At 37.9% G+C, this 22,892-nt stretch overlaps 1 protein-coding gene across 1 annotated transcript in view; it reads left to right on the top strand.

Moving 5' to 3' along the window:
- The window catches only part of ABCB1 (ATP binding cassette subfamily B member 1), a 1,009,232-nt gene that overhangs the window by 296,491 nt on the left and 689,849 nt on the right, over positions 1-22,892 (top strand). Inside the window, exon 10 of the mRNA XM_044067521.1 lies at positions 9,947-10,071. Within this exon, the coding sequence (XP_043923456.1) occupies positions 9,947-10,071 (125 nt within the window). The remainder of the gene's footprint in view (positions 1-9,946; positions 10,072-22,892) is intronic.

Below are 22,892 nucleotides of genomic sequence, written 5' to 3'. Positions count from 1 at the left end.
ACTCAGAGACTCCCTATGCTGTGGAATAAAATCCCGGTCCATGTGAGGCAGAGCACCTCGCTGGCTCTGTTCAAGACAAATCTTGACCTGTGGATGGGAGATCGTAGGTTTACCCCGGGAATCATCTCTGTGTCACTGCTGGACAGAGGCACAACAAACTAATGGGCACAGTATTTTTTCATATAAGGGGTGGCGTAAGCCACAAAACTTTGGGCTAGGCTTATAAATGCCTTAGGGCAGATAGCCTAGTATAAACCTATGAACTTATGAACCTAAATACTTCCATTGCCCTGCTCATAAACTCCCAACTTTCTCTGCATCAAAGACCCACCAGCAACAGTGGTATTTTCTTACATTCATCTTCCCTCTGGATCATCAGTTTTCTGTTAATGTTGTCAAATGTTTGTCGTCCTTCCAAAAAAAAAAAAAACATTGATCCATATCTATCTATGACATCACCTTTGCCATTCTTTTAGCCATTATAGATATAAACACTTTATAATCATGATTTAGGATTGAAATGGGCCTATATGAAGCTGGATCTGATGGGTCTGTACCCTTGTTAGGTATTACAGCTACCACCACTTTCTTCCAGGATGTTGGTGCTTCTCTTCCTCTTAAAATACTGTTCAACAAAACCTTCTGGATCTTTCTTTTTTTCTTTCTCCTAGCTTTCAGACTTCCACAGGAATAGCATCTGTTCCTGGGGTCTTTCCTGAGAATTGGTACATGACTATTTTACCTCATCTCCTCCTATCCTGTTTGAAACTGAGCTTCATGTACTTCTAACCTTGGCATATTTAATACTTAATAAACGTTTACTTTTGTACCTTTTCTTGATCTCCATATTTCTCTGCTTTATACAGACTTGCATAAATGTTCTGAAATATTTCTTGTACTTCTGCAGGATCTTTTGTTATCTTCCTTGTTATAGGCTCCTGTATTTTTCGCTTAAGATTCTGCAATTGCTCCTCTTCTTGTTCTGTGAGATTTCCCCCTATTCTGTAATACTTTAACATTTGTCACTCCCTCTTAATAATTATTATTTCTTAATCATATCTCTCTCTTTTGTTTATTTCCACCCCCAGTTTAAACTCCTCTTTAATTTTATCCCACTCCCTAGCCAAATTTTCAGAAGATATTTCTGTCTTCTCTAATAACTCCCAAATTATTTTCACTACCTTTTCCTTAAATTCCTCTTTTTTCAACAGATAGGTGGGAAAGCACCAGTGGCTCATTTTATTTGATTACCCTGCATTTTATTTTAGTTGTTATTGGAGCATACTAGTACACAAAACTATGTACATCTTAAAATATTGAAGTTCTACCCTCCTAATAGAAACAGTTGTCCCAAACTGACAGCCAAACTCATAGCCTTGGACTATCCTAAACAGAAGGTTATCAGTGCTAAGTTGCAAGGTACAGCCCATGCTTCTACCAAGTGCTGTCTGCTTTTGCCTTATCTTTATTGCTCTCCCAGAATGATGTCCCTGAAAACACTTGAATGCTTTCAGAAAACATTATGTCCTAGGCATTGAAAGAAATAAATATTCTGTTTTATTGCTGTTTATCAAATTATCTCCATGGAGACATGAGAACCAGATACAGAGTTGCTTCTACAATCATTTATTTGCCAGAGGAAATTTTATAATAGTAATTTTTCTTTTTATTTGCTTTCGCTTTGTAGATCAAGCTAGGGTCCTTAATCCAGTAATTCCCCTATACATTAATTTTTCTTGTATCATACTCTTTTGACCAGACTTCTATTTTTACATTGCGGTATCTACATAAATTAAACTGAAGAAGTAGAAAGAGAAAAGATGGAAACACCAGGAGCATCTATTTACTTTAGTATCCCCATTACACTTGAAAATAACAGAAAAAAACTTTACTTCATAGCATGCATATTATTTCATACACTATAAAGATATTACCGTTAAGAGCAAAATTTTGTTTTACCTACAGTTAACTCTTCCCTTCTCCTAAGTGTTGCTGTAAACATTACAGGCATGATGTAGGGCATATGCTTAAGAGTCTTCTACAAGTTTAACAAAGTCAAAAATGGCCATTATTTCCAAGTTTGCTTATTCGGTCATATTTCACAAATATAATTAATGCTTTGTAATCCCACATTTATTTGTCAATTTCCAAGTTACTTGTTTCATTCCTGTTCATTTTCATCTACCAGATCCTCTCTCTGCTTCATTTCCAATGTACTCTCAGTTTTTCTAGTGAACTCTTGAATTTTTTTACCTTCTCTCAAGGACTTTCTGTTGGAACATTGGGAAAAGTTTCACTGGCACAGTCTATCTTGGTCTTTATTACCAGAAGAACAAGAAACAGAATGTCCTTCTGTTTCACAGCTCACTTTTTGTTGAACAAACTTTAATATTTTCTCCTTAGCACATTCTGTATAAAAAAATTATTTTGTCCCTCCAGGAAAGAATATTCTGAAGATAGCTGGGTACAGCAGTTTAAATCTCATGCCTGATTCTCAACAGTCCTTGATTAGTGGAATAAATGTACTCCTTTTCTGCCTGGTGTACAGTGAGCAATCATTTTCCACAAGCACTTTACTGTCTTCCTCATTTAGTACTTTGTCTCCTCTGCCACAATTTTGTCAGAATCAACTTTTGCTGGTAGGATTGCATCTTTACTATTAAAGGTCTAGGTTGCTTTCTCATGGCCAGGTTTGGAGCATACACACCATGTGCCCTTTCAGTTACCAACTCCTGCTGTGAAATACCAGTCCAGTTGCTTTTTTGTGCTTTCATAAAATTAATACAGTCTGTTCCTTCCAGCTTCCTGGTGTATTAGAAAATCTCAGGTTTTCCCCTATATGCTCTGTCCTCTAATTCTACTATTTTTTTGAAACATATCTTCTTGAGCAGTGTCATATTCAGCCAGCCTTTTCTTCATTTTAATCTCTGATTTTTGCAGTTTTATCACCTCCATCTAAATATATGTTTAAAACTTCTTCCATTTTTCCTGCCTTTTGTCATTCGAGTTGATGTACTCCATCGGTGTTACATTTATTTTAATTAGCTCTGAGTACATTTGACTTATTTTTAACTCTAGATTACTGGAAGTCATGTCTTGTATGAAAGTCGGAGCTTGAACTGCTTTTTGCTGAACAGCTGCAGAATTCTTCCCAGTCAGTGTTTTTGTGATTGATTTTCTTTCAGGTTCTCTGAATTTCTTTCTTGCTGCCATCCAGGCAGTGCACTTACTAGCCATTTATTGACATTTACCCAAAAGTATGAGTTCATTGGCTCTCTCATCTGAGTTTCTGTTTTCACACTGGGAGAGGTGAAAATAAGCTGCTGCTCAATGTGCAGCCATCTTGGAAGTCAGAACACTGCATTCCTGTAGTTGAACATGTTTTTTTAAGTGCTGGAATGTGCAACCATAAAATTTAGCCTTGTAAAGTAAATTTCAATATACTGACGTATAGAGAGAAGTAGGTCACATTATGGAGAGCATATTTTAAACAAAAGTTTAAAAAAGAGCCATCTGTTGAATGATTTTTTTTCAGAATGTTCTGTACTTCTCAGAGGATGTATCCAGACTTCTCTACTGTCACTATATTTTGGTTCCAGTTTTCAGCTCTGATTTAGGATGTCCATATTTTTGGAGGTATGTCCCTATTTTCCAGCTTACTTTACCCCTTCACACAATTATATTAATCACCCTCATTACATGTGATTTTTTGAAGCTGTCGATTACAGAAAAAGCCATACTACATGACCAACATTACTATTTGAAACAACAATTTAAAGGAAAAGAACACATTATACAGCTTCCCTTTTCTGAACAAAAATAAATGACCTGTTGAGGTAGAATATTGGGATATACTTTGTTATGGTCTATAGATTTTACACTGTCTGATAATGTGCTTATACCTTTCCATCATGTTTGACACTCTGTTTTTAATCATGTGTTTCTGAGTAGGATCATACATTCCTGCTGGAAGATTTATGTGCTATTTGGTATTCATATTTTATGCTAATTACATTATGAGATTTTTTTAGCTGGATTTTCCTACTTTTCAAGTACCCTAGTTCCTATTTTCAATGTCCACAGCTTGAGAGGTGTTGATGTATCTAAGGATACTGACAAATGTTGTACTTGTAAGTAAACCTGCTTGTTCAGCAGACAGAGAGAATATTATTACTTATATAGGTAATCTGGAAGCTATTTTTTTAATGTAGAAAGGTTTGGCATTGACTGGTATAGAAACAAGTATCCTGAGAATAAGGCAACTCAGCTTGGGACTCAAAATGGTTAGGTCATGAACCAGTTAGTTCTGCACATGGTTTAAATAAAACTATATAGCGCTTTGGTGCATTTCACCAAGAAAGTATTACCAAAAAGTGTGTGCAGGTGCGTGTATTGTATATCCTGTCAGCTGGTTGTATGTTACATCTATAAAATAGAATTGTGATACTTAGGTCATGGGATGTCATTTGTGGATTTTTTTCTTGGGTGCAGGATCTGTTATTTGCTGTTTGCTCATATTTATTTAGGTCTGAGAACAAACACCGTGTGTGTTGCCTGTACCAGATGTAACTAGGGAAGTAAGCAAGCATTTAAAGGTAAACTTGTGTGGTGTGGCAAATATGATATATGCAGAGATATACATGTTAGTATGTTTGGCCTAAATATGACTAGCACAAGACAATAGAATCGGATGAACAACATTGTTAGCTAAAAGTAACATGGCTATTGATAAATTATTTATTTTGTGTATTGTCTGTAAAATGAAATGATTATGAATGCTACAGGAAATGTCTTTTGGTCATTTTTTGTTTCATTCTCATACGTCAAGGCCATGACGTACAATCTAGCCGATCATTTTAAATGTTTAAGCATCTTGTCATGTGGAAATTGGTATCATTATAATTATATTTTATGAAATTTGGCTTAACAATAAACACCAGCAAAGATGATGTTTTCCCGAAGTCTGCAGTTCAAAACTGAGTTTAAAGAAGGTAATAAAGCTTGTAGCAGTATTTTTTTAATACTGTGTATTCTTTAACTTGCAGACAAGAAAGATTAAAGTAGCAGTAAGTAACAATGAGAAAATAGTACTATATTACATTCCTCCAGTATTTTAAACCAGAAGAGTTTATATTTGCTGTAATGCTATTAGAAACTCAGAAAATGATAGAGAGACTGTTCGTTTTCTGTGCTATAAAAAAGCAGGGTCACTGAATGGGGACTGAAAGATCCATAGGAAGGTTCACAAAACTGGTGGTCCTTTAGCAAAATTATTCAGAATGTTTTATATCAGCAAATACTGAATATATTCAAGATCACAATCTTTTTAACAGTAACCAGAATGGGTTTAAACCAAAATTCAGTTCCCGCACTGACATTATTTCTCTTACATCTGAAATGTATGCAAATATGGAAAAGAACTTCTCTCGATAATATCCTTCATGACCTAAAGAGAACATTTGAAACTGTAAATCATGGCAGTCTCATTGTTAAATTATCAGACTATGTTTTTTCCAGTATAATGGCGCCATTGTTCAAACATTATCTCCACAACAGTACATTCTGCATTAGTGGTCCACACACCTCTCAACTGTCCAGATTTTTGCAGAATGTATGGATTTTTGCCTCGTATTTTTGGTCTGTTTCTCAAAAAAATATGGTTTTCTGGCAAATCATTGACTGAAGTCAGAAAATAGTGACAGAAATTTGAGTTTTAGACTCCATATCCTTTATAAAATGTATGCTAGTGCAAAAATCTGTTATTCTATCAACTTTTAAGGTTTGTATGTGCAATATTTAAAAACTCTCACTATTTTTGGGCCTTTGATTTCCCCCCCCCCACCATTATTTATGAATTTTTCCAGATTACTTGCTATAAGAGTTTGAGAGGTATGCTGGTTAATATGGGCATTCCTCCTGTGGTACTTTTAAGGGGTAAAAGGGTCTGGTTTAAGTCCTGTACTCTTCTCACTTTATATTAATAGCCTTCCACTGGATCTTGCATATATTAACATCATGATGACATTGTGTTTACTACATCTAATAAATGTTCTCAACATATGTCCACAAACTTACAAAAGGACTTTACCCTTATTTAGAACTGATTGTTACAAGATAAACTTTTCATCAGCATTTCTAAATCTTCAGACATACTGTTTAATACTTCAAAAAGACTAGACAAAAGCAGCATTCCAGTCATTACTGATCCTGCAGAGAATGTTATGGAATTCACAAAACTTCATAAATATCTTATTTTATTTGATGGCAGTCTATGCCATCATTGGCATATTGACTAAGTAATTTCTAAAGTATGATTTCAGTTGCAGATGACCTATAAATCCTTCAGTCTAATTATGTCAGAAGCTTGCTGACCTATTGCCATTACTGTCCAATACGAGGCAGGTCACCTTACTGACCAAATACTTTTACTTATAAACTCCTCATTGAAAGATATTGCCTTCCTGCTGCCAATAGGTTACTAGTCCAAGATTCCTCTTGTACTGTGTACAACAACTCAGACATTAAACTCATTAGGCCGTTATTTACCATAACTGTGAGCGAGAAATCATACTGTAACATGCAATTGGGATAATTTTTCCCCTCAAACTTCTAATTTGCAGGTTTGTCTCTGTTTAAGAAGACATTAAAAGAGTACTGTTGAATGAATACAAATGGTCACATTTTAATAATATTGGATAACTGTAATTTCTGTTACTTAATAGCTACTGCATATCCTTACATTAATATACCAGTGCTAATTTTGTCAGTTAAAATTATATACATACTGTACTAAAAGCTAAAGCTGTTTGCTATGTTTGTATGTTTCTTATTATTTTTAGGCTTGTTTTTCACTACCTTTCTTACTCTGATTTGTCGTATGGCATTAGTAGAGACTAAAAACGGGTTTTGTACTAGTTTTCTAACCTGGTTACAAACTTAAGTAGATAAATAATCAAAAAAAAAGTTATTTGACTTTAAACCTGATGCATATTATATCACCAATTTGTTGTTCCATTACTAACATTTTCTTTTTTTACATTATTGTTACTGTAAAAATCTACTAATAGCAAATACCAAAAGTATTTGCTTATAATAATGGTATGTTTGTTATGTGAAGCTCTGTTAGACTGTTCTCAAGTTTGGTGCTATTTTTACCTTTCAAACGAAAGTTTTTTGACAAAAATATAGGTCAGTCTGTCATGAGGGAGCACCTTTGCACACATTAAAAAGTTGCCTATCTTCTTATTAAACTAAGAGCTATTATTTTATTTGGTTTTCTAATATATCAGTTTCACTGCTTGGACACCTATTGTCTTTTTGCCATTTACTAGAACCCTGCATTTGTCCAGTGCAGATTGAAACACCCTAATTATTTCCCCGCTACTCACTACTCCCTGAGAACAAAGTTTTTACTGTTCAAGTTCCGGGGTACTTACTGTACCACAGTGACTCCTGCCTTCAAGATATTGCCCTCATTGACAACTTTTCTGCCTTTTTTCAAGAAATATTTACAAAACTACCATCTATGCAGCTGTTGTATTACCATAACTGATATAGTAACTTCAAACCTTACTCTGAGTTTCTGCCAACTTCCTGGAAGTTAGTGATTTTCCATAACTGGCAACTGTAATCAGTCTACCGCTGCAGCCTTATTATGTCAGAGCCACTTTGATAAACGCATTTAACCCTCTTATTAATGGTCCTTATCATTCAGCTTTCACAACCATCGTAAGTAGCAGTAAGTGTCTGTAACACCACTCTATTGTTTTTGCAAGAACTGGGTTGGGGATTGAGGTATTTATAACTAATTAATTATATCGTCATACCTAACTACGTAACTTTTATTTATTCCATGGTAGTAACCAAGAACTGTTTTATGTTGTAATAGGTAGCAACAGACCCTACAAACACATCTGGTCTTCCTTTTTCTAAGTACTATATCTGTGAGCTGTCAGGTGATGTTGCTTTTACTCAAATAAAATCTGCATATTCATTTCTGGTGTTTAACATCAGTCATAATAACTGGTTTTGTACTGGTCAGAATGTGTCTAACATATCTGCAGTATCTTTATTGAGCTTTGTTATTGTATATTTTAGCAATAATCCACGACTTGGTGTGAGTATCACAGGATTTATCCATACTTGGTGTAGTTTGATCATGAGGACAAAGCCATAATGATTAAACAAAGTCAGCTGTGGATAAATCTTGTTGCATATACACAAACATACACACACACACACACACACACACACACACACCCCCATTGGATTATTACTATTGTACAATGACATTATTTAAAAAAGAAATTACTTTCCTTTTTTAAGTAATGCTGTTGTATAAATGGACTTTAATGTTCTTCTGATACTTCTTCCTATTGGGGATGCCTGAAGTATGTACCGTGCACGCTTTCAGCTAATCCATGCAGATGTTGGCCTAGTACATAGCTATCATATCTATTTCTTTTACTTTTTTTTAAAGCAGCCTTAAGATGTGAATAGCTGGAAGTGCTTCCCTCCTGGCATGCTGAATACTTATTTTTTAAAGTGAGACCAGTATGCTTGCAGAATGCTTCACTTGCTCCCTGGACTTTAGTTTGGCAGCTAGCACTCATAGCAACATACTTTACAGTTTAATTTGGTTTCTTTCGTTCACTCTGTGTTAACATTTTAATATTTGACATAGTAGAAATGAAAATTTGTGAAACTGGTGAGTTCAGTAACCTTGTCATAAAATTAAGAATCATTGTGGCAGGGCTACCAAACTAATTTCCATAGGTAATGCTGGATTTACAATAAGCATGCTGATTGGATTGTCCAATCAGCATGCACATTTTTGAATAGTAAACTCCATTCATTATTATAATTATTGTTAGTATGGAAGCATTGTCAAGTCCACTTCCTTATGCAATGGAGCATAAATAAATTAATGAATGAATAATACATCTCATGATCAGCAGTTCTTCCATTTAATGGTTTTAACTCTTGAACCAAAGACCTGACGTAACACTCTATTAAGTAGTGAGGGTGAACAGCTAAGGAGCTATATATATAAAGGAAGTGTGCTATTGGCCGTTTGGTGGTTAATTTTTGCTACATTTATTCAGCTGCCTCTGAATACATGACATTGTTTGCAGTGGATCTGGTGTTCCCAGTCTCTGAAGTGAATGAAAGGGATCTTAATGAAACTCTCCTTATGTCAGCACTTAACAGCCCTTTGACTGCAATCAGAAGGCTGAAGTGTTGGAAAAAATGTTCACAAACCTCCATTATTCCTAATGTTGGAGTAAGACTGATAGCTGCAACTCTTCTCCATCCCCTCCCCAATAAACACACACGTACACACACACACACACACACACACACATATATATATATATATCTATATATATCTATATATATATATATATATATATATATATATATATATATATACAGACACACATTCATATGCACATACCTATACACAGACACACACACACACACACACACACACACACACACACACACACACACACACACACACACACACACACACACACACACACACACACACACACACATATATATACACACCAAAAATGGTCCAATTAGTAGTTTTCTGGAGGCTGTTTAATTCTGTTCTTACTGGCACAGGTTTATTTTGTATATACCAGGAATCTTAGTGGATCAGAAATAATGTCAGGAATTCAACTCTGCGAGCATTTGTGTGTGTGTGTGTGTGTGTGTGTGTGTGTGTGTGTGTGTGTGTGTGTGTGTGTGTGTGTGTGTGTGTGTGTGTGTGTGTGTGTGTGTGTGTGTGTGTGTGTGTGTGTGTGTGTGTGTGTGTGTGTCTGTGTGTCTGTGTGTCTTTTCATTTGTTTGCATTTTCATTCTGCATGTATAATTTTTCAAAGTCACAAGGAACCGTGAGGTATGCATTAAATCTGGTGTGATTATTTTATTACAGGTCTTATCCTCATTTACAAACAAAGAGCTGGATGCCTATGCAAAGGCTGGTGCTGTAGCTGAGGAGGTCTTATCATCCATAAGGACTGTTGTAGCTTTTGGGGGACAGAAGAAAGAAATACAAAGGTAAGATCATATTTTACCGACAAGAATGTGTGAAAAGTGTTTTGTCTTTCTACAAGGTCAATAATCATGCATTGTACTAAAGAATCCTACTACAGTGGGTAGGCAGTCTTTCTACAAGGTCGATGATCATGCATCGTACTAAAGAATCCTACTACAGTGGGTAGGCAGTCTTTCTACAAGGTCGATGATCATGCATCGTACTAAAGAATCCTACTACAGTGGGTAGGCAGTCTTTCTACAAGGTCGATGATCATGCATCGTACTAAAGAATCCTACTACAGTGGGTAGGCAGTCTTTCTACAAGGTCGATGATCATGCATCGTACTAAAGAATCCTACTAAAGTGGGTAGGCAGTCTTTCTACAAGGTCGATGATCATGCATCGTACTAAAGAATCCTACTACAGTGGGTAGGCAGTCTTTCTACAAGGTCGATGATCATGCATCGTACTAAAGAATCCTACTACAGTGGGTAGGCAGTCTTTCTACAAGGTCGATGATCATGCATCGTACTAAAGAATCCTACTACAGTGGGTTGGCAGTCTTTCTACAAGGTCGATGATCATGCATCGTACTAAAGAATCCTACTACAGTGGGTAGGCAGTCTTTCTACAAGGTCGATGATCATGCATCGTACTAAAGAATCCTACTACAGTGGGTAGTCAATGATATTTCCTCTTGTCATTTACCAGTGTCTGAGAATTTCTGAACTTTTTTGATCCCATGTTTGATCCTCAAACACATGATTCAGGCTAGTATACCCACTGTGATGTCATATATCAGGCTAAGCGTTCACACTAAGTCCTTGCGGCAGTCTGACATGGGGTGTGGGGGTAAAGGGTCAAGTAATTCTAAGTGAAAAGCTTGAATACATACAATGTACGGATTTACAAAAGGTTAAAAACAGACATAAATAAATTCTTCCTGAAAGAAGAGATTAGTAAAACATGATTTTTTTTTAATGAAGACTACAGGGTTGCTGAGAACCAAGATAAATCATAATTAATCTTCATTATTTTTTCTGTGGCCAGCATCATGGAATCCCTGCTGGAAAAAATTGAAAAATCGTTGACACAGTGCCTATTGATGGTAAACTGGGTTACCAGAGGCTTTTCTGAGTGTCAGCATTCCTGATGGTCCTGTAGTTTTCCTAGAACTGGTTTGCCAAATGTCTCCCATACTGTCCAACATAAATACTGGAGCATTTCCTGCAAATAAAAAAGTATGTTACATTCCTAGAAATATATGGCTACCCCTTATTGGTATGAAAGGTGTGTCTGGGTCCTTGAATCTGTGTAATTTCAGAAATAATTTTTAAGATGCAGTCAAAAGTACTTTTACAGGGTTGGGAAACAGATTAGAAAGAACTGGTAGAGGGATGCAGGTTGCGTCTCACAAGGAGATTTCACAGACTGGATGGTTGACAGAAGGAGGCAGTGGGTGTCTGTGCAAATAAAGCATCATGTAAAACAGGAACATTTGTCATGGTTGACCCATAAAGATAAATAGTTCTGTAGTTACATGATAGCACTGGTGGGAATTGGGATGCATTTTTATTGTGTAGCAGTGTCCTTCCTTCAGTATTCAAAGTTGCAAGGCATGTTGCTGACTTGCTGGAGTGCTTGGTCCATCTGTACATTTGGGATACCCTGTGCTCATAAAATGCATGTATAAATTGTGCCTGTTCAGCAAATATTAATTTGTGCTTTATGGCATACAAATCTAAAGACGCTGTGAATATAGCAAAACCATATACTTCGGATGACAACAGATCTGGAGAAGAAAGCTATGTAAATCAGTAAGTTTATATAAGACTGATATCTTTAAACATTCATAGCATGAACTGATAATTTACTATTGCAGTTGCCCGCCCCTACTGTAAATTTGATCTTGGACACTCCTCCCAGTCTAGTGTCATTAGCTCATTTTACCTAATACAGAGAGAACATCTGAGAAGGCCAAACCACTTAGTTTCCGTCCTTCTGTTCCTCCTTTCTACCTTTCCTAAAAAAAAAAAAAATGTCTGAATATCCTTGTTTTTTGACTGTGCTTCTCAAACATGTTGGAAATATAGAGTATATTTTAGTGCATTTATTAAAACTGTATTTGCCTTAATATTGCTACAACTCAATTGCTCTAGTTTGCACTGTATCTGAATTGTTTTAGTATGTTTTAGCTGCTTTTCTGTATATATTATATATATATATATATATATATATATATATATATATTCTGTATATGTAGACTAGCTACTTATTCTACTGTATTACTGCCTCTTAAATCATTTTCAGTTGTGCACTAGCCTTGCTTCATTTAAAAAGTTTTAAATTGCTAATTTTGTAGAGTTCTAATTGTATTTACTGTTTAGGGCTACACACTCAAGTGCATTAGCCTTTCTGTGTTTATTTAGTGTATTATTGCATTGTTTAGCCTGTTTTAACCAAAAAAAAAAATACTATCTTGTTTGCTCGTTTCATGCCTTTCCTAGCTAGTATAGTCCAGATCCCAGACTTTGCTGGTTTCGGGACTTAATTTTCTGTGTTCAGAGATATCCAGACCTTGCAGTGGTAGAGGGAAGTCCTGCTTACCAGTGGGAGTGGTGAGCATTGTACCGTCTGTCTTAACACTAGAGGAGAGGTTTCCAGCTCTGAAATTGTAATTTTAGCCATTTTGGGGCTGATTTCTATAATTTTAGCCATTTTGGCCTGATTTCTATCCCTTTCAACTTTCTGGGTTAAAAACGCGCATTTGCACATTTATCGCATCATGCAGCACCGTGGGACTACGGTTAAACTATTCCAGGTGCCAGAAAGTCTGCGTTTCAAATTTTCCCTTAGAACTAGCTGGTTTCTCACTAAATTCTGAACCCCTGTGACTAGCACTTGCTCTAGAACTTGCTGAAAAGCACTAGGAAGCCTTAAACTGATACAAGTGCTCAACTCTCCATATTAATAAGGAGAAATTAATCGAAGGCACTGAACAGCCTAAAATTGCAAAGTACCGTGCAAAGATAAGGGAAAACAGCTCTTGTACTTTACAAAAAAGCACCTAAACAGTCATGTCCAAGGGTCAGCTTCCGGTGATTTCTCTTGTCCACCTGGTGAGTTTGGGCATACTGGGGCAATGCAGCAACTGCCTCATGTACACAGACAACCCTCTCCTCCTAACACCCAACACTACAACCTGCGAGAGATCCACTTACATAGACAAAATGGAAGCAAAGCTCTTTCCAGCCAAGATTGTGCTAGACATTCAAGAGGAGAAGGTTAACACCTGCACTATACTTCAAGCAACACATAGCCCTTCAAAACCCACTCCATCAACATCCACACATAGAAACACTAAACCCATATATGCAGAGGCCCTTAACATTAACCTGCCCAAACAACAAGGACCTCCGAAGCTGAAACGCAAGCAAACATCAGTCACAACCAAAGTGACACATAGCTCACAACACCAGTGTGCCACCCAACAACAGCCCCAAAGGCAAGACAACGTACCCAACACTTTAGTCATAGGTAACTCTATAGTCAGGTACACTGATGTCCCACTCACCAGGCTGAACAAGGAGAAAATTGCAGTCATCTGCCTGTCGGGTGCCAGGATCCGCCACATAATGCATGCACTCAAGTCACTCCACAAGTAAAAATATGACTCTGTCATTGTTCATGTTGGAGTGAATGATGAGACATATCTCCCTGGACTACATGAAAAGAGACATGGAAGAGCTCTTGGATCATGTGACCCAGGCAGGTATGACCCTAGCCCTGAGTAGCATCCTGCCTTCGCCCATAATGATACCACAGTATAAGGACAAAATGATTGACTTCAACAATTGGCTAAGCTTCTGGTGTCATTCAGAGCGGATCCAGTATCTGTCTGCCTGGTACAACATGATCGACAAACCACGATGCTTTACCAGAGATGGTCTGCACCTGTCAGCCCTGGGATTCAGGTTACTGGCTAAAGCTCTTGCTACCCCTATAGTGCCTCTTTTAGGCAAGGTTCAAAGGACAAAACCACCACCGTAACAGATACAAGCATGCAAAATCTGAAGGTAATGCTACTCAATGCTAGAAGTCTAAACCTCAAAATGCACTCTCTTGAGGCACTCCTAAAAATGGAGAACATTGATATCTGTTCAGTAACTGAGACCTGGTTCAAGGCTCCAGAGAGCACCCCTACAATACCAGGCTACAACTCTTACCACACTTTTCGGCCACCAAACCAAGACCGAAACACTAAAGGTGGTGGAGTGTCCATATTCACCAAGGATATTCACACCTAAAGGCTAGTTGCCCAACACAATGCATCTGAAATTCTCCAGGTGCAACTAACACTAGGTAAGACTGCAATCCAAATTGTAGCTTGCTACAGATCCCCCACCATGCCCCAAGATTCTCACTACACCTTTCTAAACATACTGGAAAATATTAAGATACAACCAAACACTGGGTAATTTTAACTACCCTGCCATTAACTGGGAAAACTACTCGGGTACCAACACCTTTTCCCAGTGGTTCTTGGAATTTATAAATTCCAATGCCCTGGATCAATTAATCCATTGTCCCACCAGGGCCTCCAGTATCCTAGACCTGGTCATTACCAACATGGGAGATAGATGCTCCACACCAGTGGTCACCCCTCATTGGTCAGGTCTGACCATAAGCAAATCACCCTTGACATCCACATCCCACCCTCACCCCGAGTAAGGAAACCTCCGTAAAAAACTTCTCCAAAGCCAACTTCATGCTACTCAAGTCTGAAGTGACAAACTTCATGACACCCATGCAGACGGGAACTGAAAGTTCGACTGCTGAATCCTACACTAAGGCACTGTACGAGCACATCCACTTGTGCATGAATCATGCCATCCCAAATAGAACCAAGACGCTCTCCTCCAAAAAAAGGAAGCCAATCTGGTGGTCCCCTGCCATAAACAAACTATACAACAGAAGAAAGAAACTGTTGCAGAAAAGTGGAAAATCCCAGGATGCAAAAAACTCCCTTACCAGACTCAGTAAGAAGCTGAGATCCCTCATAAAATCCTCCAAAGCTAGTTACGAAAATAAAATTGCTAAAGATTCCAAAGACAGCCACAAGGTAGTTATGTCAAGAATCTAAATGGCAATGCTCAGATATGCTCTGAGCTACAACAAAATGGTATTAAATATACTGATCCCAAGGACATTGCCAATATCCTGGCAGATCAATTTAGTGCCAACTTCACCCCCCTCTCACCCCCTAAAGGGCCCATCTCAATACCAAAAGATTGCCAAATTCTGGTAATCATGGCCACACAGGTAGAAACCTCACTCTGCAAGGCTAAGAATACTGCATCCATGGGACCAGATGACATCCCGGGCTGTGTACTACATGAACTACAAAATGAACTGGCACCTCACCTAAGTGGCATGTTTAATCATAGCCTCACCTCAGGCTTTATGCCCACTGAGTGACGCACAGCTACAATTTTCCCACTTCACAAGGGGGGAATCCACCTTGGATCCCGGGAACTACCGTCCCATCAGTCTGACGAGCCTGATCTGCAAGGGCATGGAACACATTATCATTGAACTTATAAACAAAGACATTGGAAACCTACAAACACTGGACCCCACACAGTTTGGGTTTGTGACGGGCCGATCTTGTCTCCTGAACCTGATTGACTTCTTCGAATCAGTCTCCAGAGCTATGGACGAGGGTAAGGTGGTCCACACAGCCTATCTGGACCTCACCAAGGCTTTTGACAGCATCCCCCACTCTGGAATCATAGATAAACTTACAAGGCTGGGCATAAATCCCTACATCACTCGATGGGTTGCCAACTGGCTTACTGACAGACCCGAGACTGTAAAAGTAGCCGACTCCAAATCCAGCTCCAGACAAGTGACAAGTGGAGTACCTCAGGGTTCAGTCCTGGGACCGCTCTTGTTTGGCATCTACTTCTCTGAAGTACAGACCAACACTAAGGGACTCTGTCTAACAAAGTTCGTAGATGACTGCAAACTGTGAGCCTTTATTAAATCCCCAAATGATGTGAATATTCTACAAAAGGGCCTTACAGAAACAGATGCTTGGTGCCAGAGCCATGGGCTCAAGCTTAATGCCAAGAAATGTATAGTTATCCCCTTTGGGAAAAAAAACATGTACCCATGAATTACCACATAGGTGGCAGTACACTAAACACCAAAAGTGTGATGAGAGACTTAGGGACACAGGTGGACAGTGGTCTCACCTTCGATAACCACATTGCCACAATAGTCAGGAAATCCTTGTAGGTGTCACACCTCATCACTAAGGGCTTTTCATCCAGAAAAAAGGAGGTCATTGTCCCACTGTATGCATCCCTCATTAGACCCATTATAGAGTACAATGCCCCATTTGGTATGTACCTCACAAGACATCTGCAACAGCTGGAAAGGCTGCAGAAATACCTCACTAAAAGAATCACAGGCCTAAAGCAGATGCCCTATGCTGACTGTTTAAAACAATTCCAGCTATACTCTGTGGCATATCGTCTACTCAGAGGCAATCTCTGCTTAACATACAAGGCCATGTCAAACCCTGAGCTGTTGGACATGCTCCACTTAAAGAAATCCCAATCCCTCAGAGCTACAAGCTCCAGGGATCTAAACCTTGTCATCACAATGAACAAAACATGCTGGAGGGATAGGTTCCTGACCCAGAGACTCCCCATATTCTGGAATAGACTGCCCATACATGTCAAGCAGAATGCCTCCTTGGCCCTCTTCAAAAGGAACCTTGACGATTGGATGGGAGATAGGAAATTCACCCCAGGGATCACGTCAATCGCCCTGCTAGACAGGGGTCCAGGGAAGTAAATGCTATGGGAAGAAATATCCAGGGAATTGTTATTGCTAGGCTTGTATAGGCCCTAGGGTTGATAGCCTAGTACCAGCCTAGTACCAACCTATGAACCTATGAGTGGTTGCATAGAGCAGGATATTCTGATAGTTCACTGGAGGGAGGGGTGTGCCTTGGTGAAAGCGTCCAAGAAAGACTGTAGAGTTTTCTTGGAGCAGAAGGGAGCACCTCATCACCATCTGTATAATGCTAATAAAATTTTACTACTGACCCTGTGAATGAGAGAGAGAGAGAGAGAGAGAGTTGTTCATTGGCCATCCTACAAACTGGCTTGTCTTAATTATTTTCCCCCATGTGATTACTCGTTCATAGGTTCATAGGTTCATAATAGGCTATCTGCCCTAGGGCATTTATAAGCCTAGCCAGAGTGTGTTTGGCTTTTGCCACCCATTTTAAATTAATTTTGCTATGCTCTTTTTCGAGGTTATTATATTGTGCCTCTGTCTAACAGTGACACAGAAGTGATACCCGGGGTAAACCTACGATCTCCCATCCACTCATCAAGATTCCTCTTGAAGAGAGTCAATGAGGGACTCTGCCTAACCTGGACTGGGATTTTATTCCAGAGTGAAGGGAGCCTCTGGGTTATGAATCTGTACCTTCTGCATGTCCTATTTATTTCAGTGCTGAGGTTCTTACCTGTCTGCCTTGTGCTCCGTTATGTTATTTAGCTCCCCTCGGAGAACCTTTCTGGCTGTTATGTTATGACCATACTGTTATGATTATCTCTTCATTCTCCTCTAATTTCTTTTTAGCTTTCTCTCATAACTCCCCCACATATCTCTTTGTGTGTGTGAGTCTATGTGTGTGTGTGTGTGTGTGTGTGTGTGTGTGTGTGTGTGTGTGTGTGTGTGTGTGTTGGGGGGGTGCGTGTGCACACGTATGTGTGTGTGTGTGTGTGTGTGTGTGTGTGTGTGTGTGTGTGTGTGTGTGTGTGTGTGTGTGTGTGTGTGTGTGTGTGTGTGTGTGTGTGTGTGTGTGTGTGTGTGTGTGTGTGCGTGTGTGTGCGTGTGTGTGTGTGTGTGTGTGTGTGCGCGTGTGTGTATGTATGCTCGTAAGTACATATGCATATAGTCTCTCATACCACTTCTGCTATAGTCCCAGGATGTTTTCACATAGCTTTCTCTTGTCTTTATTGTTAGTAGAAAATCTACAGGCTACATCAGGTTCTTCCAGGCTGTCTTTTCTTTACTACAACATGCTTGCTAAAACTGCTGTTTGAGGTTTAAAGTCTAGCTGCATCAGAATAAAACATGTCTGAATGCTAGGGACATATCCCTCCTTTTTATACACCATGCAATAGGATAACTCCTTATTTATGTATCACTCTGTGCTGGAACCTTCCTAACTAATTCAAAAAATATACCTGTCCACCTTAAAAAAAAAGTTTGCAAGACATTTTATGTACAACACTATTTATAACCATCTTCTATACAACATGTTTGTTACTTGCAAAATACTTTATTTACAACAGTATTAATTACACCAGTTTTACACAACATAGGGGAAGGACCCACTGTGTTACAATGACTGCATGCACACTTTGAACCTTTTGTCTCAGGTCCTTAGATTGGCTTTAAGCCTCAGACAGACCATTTGCTTTGTGGAAGGTCAAGTCTGACTGATGTTTTATACTAAAATTAAATGGTTGTAATGAGAATGCCATTAGAAAGTTTATTCCCATCCTTTTGCTTGTGGAGTCCCATTAGGGGAGCATCTTTGTTCTACTTAACTCACAACTTAAAAGCATACAGAGTGCTCTTTCCCCTCAAAGCCCTAGGAAACAATTACATCTAAGCCTTCCTTTGATGCATCAACATAAACTGTGAATGGTGTACTGAAATCCAGGGATGCTAAAACAGGTTCTGAACATAGTTCTTCTTTCAGTTGCTTAAAAGCATTATCTGTTATATAGTGTCCGTTTTACTTTAAGGGGTGTCTTCCCTTTTGTTAGGTCTCTAAGACAGCAAGGTAAAATGGGATACAGACTTTCAGCAGTACTTTGCTAACCTCAAGAATGCCTTTACTTACAGCTCAGTACTTAGAATATGCCAGTTTCTCACGGTCTACTTCAAAACATTGAAATCTCATAACATTGAAACTCAAAACACTGAGACCATAACATCGAAAACCAAAAATACTGAAAACCCAAAACAACAAAAACTCAGAACACTGAAAGTGTGCATCATAACATAGAAAACTACAATGCTCATGTAAATAACATCCCCTCCACCAATAACACCACCAAAGTAAGAAACACACTTTTTACTACGTTTATAAAAGGGGGGCAAGCCCCCCTGTGCCCCCCAAAAATTAAAGATATGAACTCCAAGATCGCACTACAGTGTAAAAAAGTTAATTTCCTAACAACTGTAACATGATTACCATACAGAACGTAAGCATACAGATGTTTTGTTTTCATGGAAGTTAAGTTAGTGTTCTGAGAAGTCCTGGGAGAAGTGAGTAGGGGAAAAAGTGTTTATTTCACCAATCTGTACATGTGTTTCCACTGTAGTGTGATCTTGGAGTTGGTATATTTAATTTACTGGGGGTGTGGGGGGTGCAGGGAGGCTTGCCCCCTTGCAGAAATGTAGTAAAAGGTGTGTTTGTTAGTTTGGTGTTGTTATAGGTGGAGGGGATGTTATTTACATTAGCGTTGTAGTTTTCAATCTTGTGATGCAAGGTTTCAGTGTTTTGGGTTTTCGATGTTATGCTCTCTGTGTTTTGAGGTTCAGTGTTATGAGATTTCAATGTTTTGAAGTAGACCCGTTTCTCACTTCTTCTAGTTTTTCTTTCTGGGGGCCTAACAAAAGCTCTTCCTATTACATACCCAAAATATTTCACTTCTGTCATGCCTAACTTGCTTTTGGAGGCATTAACAGTCAACTTGGTTTGTCCTTTCGAGTCTAGTACAGCCTGTACCTTAGCTAGATGGAAGTCACAATCCTCATTGTGCATTATGACATCATCTAGGTAAATGACAACATATTTGATGTTTAGTTTTATGACTTTGTCTTTTAATCTCTTAAAGGTCACAGGGGGACCATGTAGCCAAAAAGAAAGTATAGTATACTGGAATAAGCTTCTGCTGTTGAAATGGCTTTTCATTCACTTTAACTAATACTCGTAGAGGTATTTCCCAGTAGCTGTTTTAAGATGTAATGTTTGTAGTCAAGAATCTGTCATTCTCCAAAGTTTTGATTAGTTCATACAACCTAGTTATAATGTAGCTGTCAAATTTTGAAGCAATATTCAGCTTCCTAAAGTCATTACAATACCCAATTGTTTTGTTAGTCTTTGGGAGTAACTTCAAGAGGCTGTTTCACTGTTCCACTGACTTTTTGATTTGTGTATAATGCCCTCCCTCACCTTAAGTATTTTTGTATTTCCTCAATCATTTTGATTTTCTGTGACTCTGATATTTTATGGTTTTAAGTTAACATTTTCTCCTGGAATAGCTTTAACTCTTTCACACCTATCCTGAGTGGAATTTCTTACCTGCTAACACCTGAAGAGTTTCTGCCTGGACAGCCATTGCCTGAGCTAAAATTCTGTGGACATTCTTCTTCAGCTTACCTGTAAACAAATGTTTATATCTGAAAAACAGTACAGGTTAGAAAAAAATTAAAATATGAACGTTATTCAGCACACACTTCACAATGGTTATATAAATATGTCAGTCATATATAATAATAACTTTATATTGAACAAGTCATTAGATAATATATGCATTTACTTACAGTTATACAAATATTAATATCATTGTAACTACAGTAGACAGACCCAAACTGTTAGTGTGACTTAGGTTCGGACAGATGTGTTTTTCATTTTGCTGCAAACCTGCAAACCAGATTTCTAGGTACCGGACAGTTTTTAATATATTTGCATAATTATAAACAGAATGCATATCTACACATTTGATGGACAGATAAATGTAAATGTCTGCCACGCAGTACTGCTTAGACACAAGCTGTCAGTGTAAAATGTTTTAGCATTACATATGCTTTCATTGCATACCATGGAGTACCAAGTAAACAAACTCTGGTTGAAGTTATTAATTTAATTCTGGACATATGACATGCATTTGTAATATTGCATGGGAAAAAAATCTATTTTTTTGTGTTACCAAGTATCCCATTCATCTAAGAAATCATTCATGTCCTCTCTAGTGACTGGGCATGTGAAATAGTGAATTACAATACATCCAAGAGCACAATGCCATAGATATGTAGAGAAATATGATACTTATGCTACTATGCATACTTTATTACTGAACAGGTATACATAGCTATCAAATGGTCATACACAGGCAACTGGTATCAATGGCAACTTCTGCAGCATTATGTATGCTTTTATTTGATGCCAGGAAGAACCATGTGATACCTTTATGGTTCAAGTTATTAGTAATATAATTATTGACATATGCTATGCATTCATAATATCTCTTGGAAAAAAATCATATTTTAGGAGGGTTACCAAGTACCCCATTCATTGGAGTAGTCAGTTATGACATTTCTGGCATGTGAATGTGAAATAATATATCACAATCCATCCAAGTGCACAATGCCAGAGATATGTATAAAAATATGATAATTATGCTATGCTAATATGCATATTTTATTACTGAGCATGTATAAATATCTGCAGAATGTTAGTACGCAAACAGCTGGTATCAGTGACAACTTTTACATCACTATGTGAGCTTTCATTTGATGTCATGAAGTACCATGTAATTACCTCAAGGGTCAAGTTATTAATATAAGTGTCATATGCTGTGCAGTCTTAATATTTCCTTGTAAAATCTCATAATTTTTGTTTTACAAAGTACTCCAATCATCTGAGGAGCCCTGTGCTGACTAGTCATGTGAAACTCTCTAAATCACAATCCATCCAAGTCCACACAATGAAAGAGATATGTAAAGAAATATGATATTTATGCAAATATGCATATTTTATTACTGAATATCTGCCAGATGATAGTACACAGACAGTTGGTATCAGTGACAATTTCGACAGCATTATTTAAACTTTCATTTGATAACGTAAAGTACAAGTAATTACCTTATAGTTAAAGTTATTAATATAATTGACATATGACATATATTGATGATATTTTCAACCAAAAAACTGAATTTTTGTGTCCGCAAGTACCCCATTCATCTGAGGAGGCATTCAAATAAGTAAAATAAAGGATGTTTTTTCCTGTTTTATCACCAAAGTCTTCCCATCTCAGGTATTTAGAAGACAGTATTTCGCGTATTCCAAGTAATACACCACTTAGACCAAGGGAATGCCAACATGTATACTGGCTGTTAGCCTAATGGAGACCAGTACATTTTCCTTGCAAGCTTAGACATACAGAAAATGTATGTTGGAAACATAGGCCTGTGTTCAACAAGTCTAGGCAAATCATCTAAATAATTACATGACAGTGGTCAAAATGTGTGGCCATTTATATCAGCAGTACTCAAAGTTACTGACAAAAGTACTGTAACAACACATTCAGCATAACCGTGCACTGTGCTAATTGTACGGATAACTTTAGGCACTTCTACCCTTTTGGCACTTTGTCTGCCTAAGATTACAGTAATGCTTCACTTGGTAATATGTACTATAGCAGCTTCTATATGCATGTTTACTAGCAGATCAACTAGCTACTGTAGACAGGACAGTCATTTTGTAGACTCCCATTCCCCAGCCATAACCGTATCACTGACTCTTTAGGCTGTCAGTTTTCCTCTTGTAATTGTCCACGCCTAGTTTTCCTTGCATCCTTTCAGTCAAGCACTGTCACTCTACTTTCCCCCTACTTGCACCCATCCAATCTCACAGCATCTTACTCAACTCCATATTTAAAAGACTTTCTTCACTTGTTTCACAATAAAAAAATTCTAATGAGCATTAAAATCTACTTTATCTATTTGGGTTTTAGAAT

This window comes from Protopterus annectens, chromosome 3.part1 (assembly GCF_019279795.1).
Source record: "Protopterus annectens isolate FY-2018-M chromosome 3.part1, PAN1.0, whole genome shotgun sequence".
NCBI lineage: Eukaryota > Metazoa > Chordata > Ceratodontiformes > Protopteridae > Protopterus > Protopterus annectens.
The sequence above is the reverse complement of the archived record's forward strand: the minus strand, read 5'-3'. Positions and strand labels throughout refer to the sequence as shown.